A 10,840-nucleotide genomic window follows, 5' to 3' on the forward strand; every position below is an offset into this window, starting at 1 on the left:
TGTGATGAGATGTGAGTGCCTTGACTTCACCCGTGGAGGTCTGTAATTAGCTCTATCTGACTGCAGGCACCTGACTTGGATTTCTTCCTCCTGTGCTTGTTTCTACACTGTCCTAATGGTTTGCTTTGATCCAGGTGTGTGATGGAGCTGGGAAGTGATGTACCTGCTAGTGCTGCCAGCAAAGGTAAGCTGTTAACACATCAGTGACTGGTCAGAACTGTGTGATACAGGGAATGAGGAAGTTAATAAACTCTGGCCTTTACAGTGCAGCTGCAGCATTAAGCAGGGTTCTTAATGATTTTATTACCTTTTCCAGGTAAAAAGCCTACAAATTGGCTAGCAGCCTGTAGGATTCACTCACCCAAGGTGCTGCATATCTCAAACTTTAAATAAACTGCTTTCTGTGGCTTAAAAAAAAAAAGGTGTCCACCATTTTCAATATATAACTACTGTGGACTACTTGAATTCCTACTTTATAAGAAGAGCTCTGTGGTACCAGGTTCTGTGGTACCAGCCACACATTCTGAGCTGAGCAAATGCAGTACAATTAACCTGCCATTAAACTTTTTGCTGTTTAAATTTAGTAGACTCTCTCAGGAAGTAGCACTGTTAATCTCAATGGCTAGATCAGAGCTCTTACAGTGCTGTGAATGAAGATGTGGTTGGGAGTAAGGTCTGAAATCAGTTCAGATCCCCCTTTAAAGGACAAATTAGATACAACATAAAGCTGCTCTTGGCATGTACTGTTTGTGATGAATTCTGAGCAATGGGAATCTCTCTGAAAGTGGCTGAGGAGAACTCTTGTGCTGAAACAGTACCCACAGTCACACTCTGAAACTGCTGCCAAAAGTCTGTTAGTACAATTTCACTTCTTTGCAGGGTAAAGCTTGCATGGAGTTGAAGAAACAAGATGGCTGTGTCTGAGGTAAGTGTAGAATACACGGGGTTTATAATTCCTGGCTTATTGTCTTTGTGCTGAATGCTTAAGTAGTGGTGCCTAAAATTAGTCCTACATGATACCTGATTTGTGTTCCCTTTATTCTATCTGGCTGTTCTGTGGGCACTCTGGAATGAAAATAAAAAAAAAAAAAAACAAGCTTGTGCTGTGGCTGTCACTTCGCAGCAGTTGTTAGTACTAATTTTTATATTGGCTCTACACAAATTCTGCTCAAGTTCTAGATACTTGCTGTACAAAGTTGTTCTCCAACAAAGTGGAACACTAAACACTTTCAAAGTTATCTTGAAAACTTACAGGACTTGTATTTTAGGTATTTAAAATCATGAAATACAACATTGCTGAGAGAAATGGTATCACAAAGCATAGTAGTAGCTTTTAATTTTCCCTGATTCTTCCAATGTCAGTAATTCTGTATTTCCAGTAAAGTTAGGATTTTTAAGCTTTGTGTAAGTTAACCTTGTAAGATGCCAGCTAGAAGTAAGTTTCCTTTAGGTAGAATAGTTTGATGGATAGAAATTCACAGGTAAATTAACTTTGCATATAGTGCTGCTGCTATTCTGAAAATACTTCTCTTCCTCAGGGAGAGACTGTGCTGTGTGCAGCCTCACTGGGTAAGTCCACGCAACATAAATTGTGTTAAAAACTTTGGAAACATTTGTAGCCACTGATGAAATTGATTCTGCCAAATGAGATACTGTGATATTACCCTTTCCGTTCCATTTCTAGCTGAGGTTACAAAGCTCTTGTGAAGCTTTTACAAGTTGTACTGCTGTATATGCTAACTGTATTTTCTTGATTTTAGGTGAAGAGGCAACTCTAAAACTAGCATATAAAAAATCAAGAAGGTGAGTGTAACTGCTGTAAAAATGGATTTATTGGAACAAGTGATGAAAACCTTAGCTTGAACTCTCTCACTGAACAGAGATGAAATTCTAAGGTCTGAGATGTTCCCATCAAGTGTGTTGTGCTGGTTTGGTACCTTATAACAATTCTTATGTCTGTTTTAATAGGTGGAAGATGGCTGATAAATGGGTTACACTTGCATGATCAGCATTAAGAAAGCCAATGTGGTTTTACCTCACTGGTAATGTTTGCCTGACACTGATTGGAGCCAATAAAAATCTGCAGACTCTACCCTGGTGTTGTGACCTCCTTTCTGTTTGGAACAACTTGATGTAAAACACCTCCAGGCTGCTGTATTAAGATTTAAAAGGGTTAATTTAGAGCAGAGACTAAACTAGATTAGATGCTAGTCCTGGAGGTGTTTTAACTGAGGTGTCAAATACTGCTGGCATGCAGGTGACCATATTTAGATGTATAAGTATAAATAAGTATTTCAGATGTTAAAGGTAAAAGCTAAACTTAGTACTTGTATATTCGCTACTATAATAATAGTCCACCAGTAATCCTTGTATTACGTGTTCAGGTGCAAATCAGAACACGTGTACAGCTTGGACTTGGTAACCCTTTTCCTATGGTTCTGGATTTAAACAACACAACATCTGGCTTTCAGAGGGGGAAAATGTTCGATTGGAGAGGTGGGACATAATCCTAATTAACAACAGTTGCTGTTTGAGTCACTAAGGCCTGCCAGGATGTTTCTGCTTTCTAATGCTCCCTAACAGAAGCTTGCTTCTCTGAGTAATTACTTAAAATTCCTCCCTAGGCTTAGGGGTGATGTCAATATAAAGAAAGTCAGTTATGAGGAACTCCCTTTCCCTAACACTTCAACTAGTGCTGTAGCACTTCTAATGAGAAGTAAAGCTACAAAGCTAATCTTCAGCAGGATTATTTTCAGATTATTAGTGTTGCTGTGAGAACCTTTCAATAAGAGGAGTACATTTGTTATGTTTCCCTCCCACTCCACCCGGATGATCTTGAATTACATTTTGAAATGTTTTTAGCCAGAATAGTGCTTCATCCTAGAGAAAATAAGTTAAACATTGTGTTCACATGTGAATTAAAACTCTTCTGCACTAAAACAAAAGCCAATAATAAGGTCTGCTTTCATCCAGAGCTGATTAGTAGCCTCTTAATATTCCCATGTCAATGTTACTTTTTAAAATACCACACTTCATTATGCCTGTTAAAGAGCTTGAAGGGGCTGTCGTAGCCTGCAGTATAAAAGAAGTCTTCATGGAATGGTTGGCCTCTGTTCCTTAAGGTCCTGGCCAAGGCATCAGCTTCCTCAGCATACTTCTCTGGGGAGGCAAATCCACCAAAGGACCTGGTAAAAGTGAGAAAGGGAGAGGTTTTGGTTCAAGCTCCTGGCTTTATTTCACAGACAGAAACTTAAGACTTGCAAAGCAAGCTTAAGCACTTGTGATGCAGTTTGTAGTTGGTAGATTGCCCATGCAGAATTAGCAGTCAGGCAACATTGGTATTTATGCTGTTTTCAAAGGTAAGATTTAAAACAAGCAAACACCCAACTAACAACTGCCCTGCATGTGTTGTGGCAGTTCAGGACTACAAATAAAAAAGGGTGCTGGGAGAGTGGTGAGCAAACTCTTCAGAAGATGACTTTGGAGGCTGCATCTATGAAAATCAATCCAATTTTCAAGTGTCTGCTAGAAAAAACAGTGTTTAACAACCTGGTCAGTTGACTTTGTGGTAAGACACCCAGGCATAAGGTATCGTAATAGTGGGATTTTAGCAGGTAGAGCTCTGAATAGCAAGGTCTATCCACACTGAATCAGCTCTTAAGGAAGTGTAGCTCACACTCCATGAGGGCAGTTGCTGCCCTGGGTTCATGTGGTGTCAGCTGTGCTGGTTTTGCTTACCGCACAAAGAGAGCTGCTGCCTTCCGTTCCTCAATGAACACGTTGGAGTCAGTGGGCTGCGGGGGGCAGTCCTGATGTTCAAATGGCACAAAGAAAGAGATCTTGAAGTCTGTGCAGCCTGATTTTACCAGGCAGGTCACTGGCACAGTCATATCAATCTTCATTTCTAGAGGAAAGGAAAACCAGGTGTGTAAGCTGCAACTCCCAGCTCCTCTAGTGTTCATTATTTGCGTTCATTAGCTGCTTGTAGTTCTTTCCATTGAAAACCATGTCCTACCTTTTTCATTCTTTCCCTGGATGTAGTGGAAGAGTTTCCAGAAGCCCTGGCGCATTGCTTCCTTCTGGGTTTCTCCCCTGATGACTGTGCTGACCCACTTTGCTGTCTCATACTGGCGCAGTTCATAATCCTTGGCCTGAAAGGTGGCAAAAGTTACAGTAACAATGAGATGAGTGTTGTCAGAAATTAGTAACTACTTTTTCCAAATCATCATAGAAGTTGCAGTTACCATTGTGTCTGCTGAGCTCCAGCGAGGGGACTGCAGGTCCAGGGACAGAAATGTTTGTTTGAAGGACTTGATCATCTTGCCAGTGCTGGAAGGCAGACACAGGTCATTGGCATCTCTGAAATTAATATGGCATTAGGGCGTTTCAGTTGTCACTGAACTGGTGGAAGTCCTGAAAAAAGGCTGAAAGCCATTTAACCTTGCAGGAGGAGAGCATCAGGGACCAAGAAACTACCTCTACTGGTAGGAGGAAGTGTTCTTTCAGCATACACTGCACTTGCTTCTCCATGACAAAAAGGTATTTCCTGAGAGCAAAGTAAGGTTCTGCAAGTGGAAGTTTTGTGGAAAAGCTGTAAGTCAAAAGGACTTCACTCTGGTTGCTCCTGGATGAAAGGGCAGTAGTGGTATGTGGTGGGTGATCTGGTGTTGACTGTGCCCTTAACTTTATTTGGCCTTTCATGATAGCTGATGACTTTCTTGAAGGCCTTTAGCCTCCGAGTCCTATGGATTTATGATATTTTCTGCATTTCTGAATTAATAACACTTTTCCTCCATAGCCTTTACATGGGAGGGGAAAAAAGGTGAAAACTTAAAAACTGTCCCAAACAAAGTGAGTGGAAATGCTCAAAACCACTGCTGAAATAATCAGATCTGGTTAAATACTGAGATTTTAGTGGTTTCCATATATGACTTCTGTTAACCAGGCAGACTGTAGTATCTGACAGTCTCTGTCCTCTGTTAACATTACAATTAGTGTTAGGTCCTTCACCCTTCGTGTTGCAAAGAGCACATAATTCAGCGATTATCTGGATTCTTAGGTCATAAAATGTTGTCTTCTCAGACTATAACTTAATTACCTGCTTCTTGGGCAACAATGTGAGTTTTGTAAGACCACCTGCCTACCGGGTACACCTCACAGCTCTGGATTTTGTAACTTTATGGCCAGTACTGTCAGTGACTGCAAGTTAGAAATACTTTTTTAATTACGTAAAACAGTGCTTTAGGATGGGAGAGACAAACACAAGAATCCTCCAGATACAGTTGAATTCTTTTAGATGTACAGGAAAGCTGACCTTTGAAATGTCCATCAATTCATATAAATATGGCTGTAGGGTAGTTTAGGTTTTTTTCTGCAGGTGTTAACCCATGGGCCAAAGGGACAGCAGCAGGTTTAGCAGAAGTAAGTGCAACCAGAACATGACACTCCACAAACTGCTAGTGCTATTAAGGAAGTGGAGAAGGTAGACATACTTACAGTTTCAGCTGTCCTTGTCCTTCTGGCTGTTGCAGTGTGTCCTGTGGAGGCTGCACATCCTCGTAAGATGCTGCATGTCAGTGTTTATTTGAGTTTAGCAAGCTCCTCCCATGCCTCAACCCTACTGGAGAGGGCTACTGTTATGAAAACCAGAAGGCTGGAGCCTTGTCCTGCTCTGGGTCTCATTGGAGAGCCCCCATGCAAATGTCAAAAGCCCAACCTACTACCCACGAGGCAACACTGGGACTAGTGTGTGATCTGGCTCCATAAACAGTTTTGCACCCTTGTGTAACTTCCCGTGTTTGCCATGGCTGTGTGGCCACTTGTGACAGGGTCAGTGGCAGGTTTTGTGCTTTGGGAGAAAGGATTTCACATAAATAACTTGTCTCTCCCCCCACCCAGCTTGGATTACGGGAGAGTGATGCTATGCAGAATGCCAGCTTTTCCTTTTTACCACAGGGGTAAAGGGTAGGTAGAAATCTGGCTGCACACTCTGCTGAGGCCATCCTCACGAGATTTTTGCTGGCATGTAATGAAAGGCAGACAGTGTTCTCTGATGGCTGGCTGTTCTGAGCGGTATTTGAGGTTAATGAGCCCTCTTAGCCCTTGGATATCTGCACAAAGGGGTTATACAAAGCTATTGTGAAATCCTGTCCTGCTTATAATACACACAGCGAAGCTGGGCTCTTCATTTAGCCAGCTGCAGCTCCAGACATAGTTTGGTACCAGCACAATAGGGCAGATTAAACTCCACAGTTTGTATTCTGAGAACACCTCTCAGTTTGTCATGGTTTGTGCAAATTCCTTGCAGCCAAATTCAGCTGAGCTCTCAGGGACATTTGGCATCCATAGCTGGGAATGACTTTTAACAGGAAACCCACTTTGCTTGCAGGGAACTTCATCAGGATGCTGTGTGATACACTCCTGTTCTAAAAAGGGAAGTAAAACCATGCCAAATAGCAATTGTGAATTTATCTCTAAAGCCACAAATCTCTCCAGAGCCACAGAAGAGGGTGGTGTCCAGTCATTTGCTACTGAAGTTTACTCAGACAGGCTGAGGCCTGAAACGTGTAACCAGTTCTCTGCGTGCTTTGTGCTTTTTATTTTACAGAGTAAAGTATTTCTCCATTTTACCTCGGCTCTGCTTGGGTCAAACAGGAACAGCAGGAGGGTGTTTGGAGGAGCAGAAGCTGCTTGGTCTTTGCTCAGGAGCTGCAGGCATGCAAAGGCATGGGCTGGTGTGAGGCGAGCTGTCACCTTACCCTGGAAGTGTTTTTGAACACCCTCAGAGTAGAAAAGGCCGTATGAAAACCAATACCCAGCAGCAATAGTTGGGCGAATCTCCACAAATTTACCCCAGTGATGAGCACTGAGAAGTATTACCTTGGAAAGGGGGCAGTAACTCTCTAGATAAAGACAAGCTCACAGTGGATTTTCATTTGGTTTCTGAAGCAGAGAGGCCCAGAACAAACCCCCAGTGAGTTTGTATGTGTCCAGCTGATGTCCCTGACAAAGAGTTGACTGTTCCTGGTGGAGCACCCCCAGGCTGGAGAACAATCCTCAGTGTTTTCCCAAGAGGTTGTTTTCCAGCACTCTTGTTTTTACACATAAACATTGAGAGAACATGTCAACAGCTGCATGAGACAGTGGGGCAGGCATGGGGACATGTATTCTGTTTATATACATTCCAAAACTTAGAGAATGGGGATGGGATTATGGTGCAAGCTTACACACAGCCTTACTAGTACCTCCAGATAGAGGAAAATCCAAGTACACAGCAGCCATTAAGTCTCAAAGGCTCTGTGACTCTTGACTTCTGTGTAATGTCATAAATATTTGTCTGGAACTTGGCTGGCATTTTCTAGAACAGCTAACAAAGCAATATTTTTCTGTTTTCTTGCCTTGAAGAGCAAGATGAGGGCACAAGCAGATAAAAGCGTGTGGTTTGTACCTTAATTTTACTGTCTTCATCTGTGCAGGAACACTGTAAGGCACTGGCACTTAAATAACAACTTTGATTGGCTAAGGACAAACCTGTGATACGATCACTTGTGCTTTCCCCTTTTCCTCTCTGTACCAAGACCTTAAGCAATGTTCTCCACAGCAAAACTGCTTCCATCTGCTCTGTGGCAGCATTACAATCGCCGCTGTCACATCAGTGCAGTTGTGTTGGAAGTTACCTTTTTCCCTAGAGGCAAGCACAGACTGTTTGCACAAGCAGGAATCTTTTCCACTGACCTAATTGTGTCAGGACTGGAGGAACCCAGTAGAAAAAGTGTGTTGTTTCAGTGTGGTTAATGATAACTTAGAGTCATGTTCTTGTAGCTGATAAGTCTGTAGTGTGATATGAAGAAGGGGGGTGTGAGAGACAGGGATGTGTGGCCACTCACGTTTTATCAAGTGGTCCCAACCCAAAGCTCCAGGCAGAGATTCTTTGACAATGATTTTAATTAAAAAAAAATGTAAATGGCCTTTACTTTTGTAACCATTGCTCATCTGGTGGTGCAGAAACCTCCCTTCACAGCAATGAAGTGGAGCAGGTGATGTTACTGCAGTTACTCCCAAGGGCAGCAGAGGTGTCCTTATATGTTGTTAGATGAACTGCGGTTTGCTGCTAATTCATCTCCCAAAAGAAGCCTCTAACCTCCTTGCTCTAAAGAAAGCCTCCATTTTATATCATATTCTCACTCCCAGCATGGAAAATGAAGAAGCAGAAACACACCATCTTCTAAAGAAGCAGTTGAATGTACTGTAGTACCGTTCCAAGGAGGTTCCTTATTATCCTTAGAAATTGTGGAGAGGAAATCTATGCCAGAACTGAGGTGAGGTGGTATTTAGACCTTATGCTCTGACCTACACATTTTATATCAGTAGGGGAATTTGTTACTATTGGATTCACCTTCAGCCAAAAATCATCTGCTTTCTGGAAACGTGCTTGTGGGTTTTGTCCATGTTTTAGCCTGATTCCAGCTAGTTTGTTACAAGTGACCTGTGAAACTACTGCATCTTCCTGCTTACTCGGTGACAACGTTGCCTAAATCTTGCTGAATGAGTGATTCTGTGCTCACTTCATCAGAGAACACGTGGAACTGGCTGCTCTTGACCAAATAAAAAGCTTCCTACAACCCAGCACCACTCCAGAGCACTCCTGACTTGGCATTTTCCAAGATTTCTCTGCTGAAGCTCACATTTTGAAACCATTCCAGGTTTGGTGGATTAATCCTAGATTGCTTCCAGCTGCCATGAAAAACATTCCAAAACCTTCCTGTCTTCTGTGCATGGAGCCCAGAGAGAAGCTATTTCAGCTTTATATACTGCTTTATTCACTGGTTTATTTCTACATTAAGGCTTATTTTTAATATGGATATGTTCTGGGATCTAGCTAGAAACTGAACTCCACAAGCAATTGTCTCAGCAAACTTTAGTCAATGAAAGAAGTTACCTAGATCCACAGAAACTTCCAGTCCTTTCTTAGTGCTGAGAGGAAATTAATTCATCTTCCCCTACAAATTCATCCACATTCTGTTATTGACAGATTCTTCTCAGAAACAAGAACATGAAAAAAGGTAATTTTTTATCTTCAAGATATATCTTTAAGATAGGAATGTCTCATTAAGAGAAAGAGGTAACAGTGTTTGCTAGGAAAAAAAGTCTTCACACAAATGTATTGCATTGCTGGTTTTGCTTTTTAAAATGGTTTAGGAGAGACTTAAGCCTAAACTGTGACAGAAAACACCTTATTTGCAAACACAGCTCTGAAGAGGCAACAGCTTTCTGGGCAGAAACACAGTGGGCTCTACATTTTCTTTTTTTGATCCCCTTTCCCAGAGTTTTAAAGTCCTCTTTTCCTTCACTTTACCTGCTTTGGCTCCTTCCTTTCCTTCTTCCCTCCCTCTCTCTCATTCTCAGCCTACTCCACTCTATATGCTGCATGGAGTGAGAGCACCTGGCACTCCTCTGCCAAGGACCTGGGTTAAACTCCTGACTCTGCTGAAGGGTTGTTCTGAAATGGTGGGAACAGCCCCACATGTCTGAAAAAGACCCTGATATGCAGAAATTTGCCTTGGAGAGCTCAGGATTTCCCTGTGTAGTCCCAAGAACATTAACAGACATGATGGAAACAGGCCCACAGAGTAGGGATTGATACGTCAAAGGAAATATTTTCCTTAAAATAATATTTTCCACTTCCAAAAAGGCATTAAGAGGTAACTGAAACTGAGGGTTTATCTCCTAAGCTTTTCTTCATCTTACTAGCATGAGTGTGGATCATATCAGTACCCCCCATCTTCTAAAAGTGAGGATATTGGTAGTGGGTGTGGAGTTTTGGTGGGCACTTCTTTAGCTGGTGTGAGTCAAGTCTTCAGAGATGGATTCTTCAAGAACCTGGTCTCTCTTCCTGTCCATTCCCAGAATGTGGTCTCTCTTCCTGTCCATTCCCAGAATGAGCCAGTGCTGCACTCTGCAGCAGGTGGCACTGTTGGCTGCGTTCAGAGGTGAGCTTTACTTGGAGAGTAACTTCCCTGATACTCTCTTGGTTGCCAGAGGCCCCTGAGGCTCCAGTGCACCCTGATAGTTTCTATTTCCAGAGACATAAATTAGATTATACTCTTGTTGACTGCTAATGGGAAGGCATCTTAACACCTGAAAAACTAACCACTTGGCATGTTAAAACATCTTTTATGCAGCTGACACAGCAACCTGTGAAGGAGAAAATCACGGAATGGTTTGTGTTGGAAAGGACTTTAAAGAGCTTATGGTTCCAACTCCCTGTCAGGGAATGTCTGTGAAAGACAGTTAAGAAAATGCTAAGTTAGGAAAATCCTCCAGGTTATGCTTAACTCTGGAACAGTTAAACTGACAAGTTTTCAGGTAGAATCAACAGCAAACTTAATAGTTCAAAATGAAAATTTAATATCTGAGAGATTAGTATTTATTTTGGTTTTTGCCTGTTTAGATTTAGAGCAGAGTAAACGTAGGTAGATAGGTAGATACATACATAGGTACATAGATTCATACACAGATAATGACATCACATCAACTCCCGAGATGATGCACTTCTGAATACCAGCCAGCCATCATGGCTTTTAAGAATTTAACTCTCAACTCTTCAGGCAGCTTTAAAATTCCTCTGAAGAGTTCAAAACAGTTCTAAAATCCTTTTACGCTGGTCTGTGAGTCCTACAGAGTTCTAAGTAGCTCTAAACCTCTCCAGGCTACTGTAAAGCTTCTGTCCTGTGTTGTCAACACCATGAAGTAGCACAAAAACTGCATTAAAATACTCAGGAAATCTTGTGGACTTCCTTTAAATGGCTCTATAGAGCACTGAATTGTCTGTGAACTTCCA

General features: G+C 42.0%; 1 protein-coding gene and 2 non-coding genes across 3 annotated transcripts; 2 read left to right on the top strand and 1 right to left on the bottom strand.

The window, feature by feature from the left end:
- Positions 1 to 741: 741 nt before the first annotated feature.
- On the top strand, positions 742 to 817 carry LOC136365264 (small nucleolar RNA SNORD79). The gene has a single exon (XR_010744319.1). It is a non-coding gene; the product is annotated as a small nucleolar RNA SNORD79 (small nucleolar RNA).
- Positions 818 to 1,617: 800 nt separating this feature from the next.
- LOC136365269 (small nucleolar RNA SNORD47) lies at positions 1,618 to 1,692 on the top strand. Its single transcript, XR_010744324.1, has one exon. It is a non-coding gene; the product is annotated as a small nucleolar RNA SNORD47 (small nucleolar RNA).
- A 939-nt stretch (positions 1,693 to 2,631) lies between these two features.
- On the bottom strand, positions 2,632 to 5,705 carry HEBP2 (heme binding protein 2). The gene is made up of 5 exons (XM_066324650.1): positions 5,497 to 5,705; positions 4,245 to 4,329; positions 4,016 to 4,151; positions 3,739 to 3,904; positions 2,632 to 3,185 (listed from the first exon to the last, which is right to left on the bottom strand). Exons 2-5 carry the CDS (start codon positions 4,317 to 4,319, stop codon positions 3,011 to 3,013), a joined length of 552 nt encoding a protein of 183 aa, XP_066180747.1. The 5' UTR covers positions 4,320 to 4,329; positions 5,497 to 5,705; the 3' UTR covers positions 2,632 to 3,010.
- Between the last annotated feature and the right edge of the window lie 5,135 nt (positions 5,706 to 10,840).

Source organism: Sylvia atricapilla, chromosome 9 (assembly GCF_009819655.1).
Source record: "Sylvia atricapilla isolate bSylAtr1 chromosome 9, bSylAtr1.pri, whole genome shotgun sequence".
Classification (NCBI taxonomy): Eukaryota; Metazoa; Chordata; class Aves; order Passeriformes; family Sylviidae; genus Sylvia; species Sylvia atricapilla.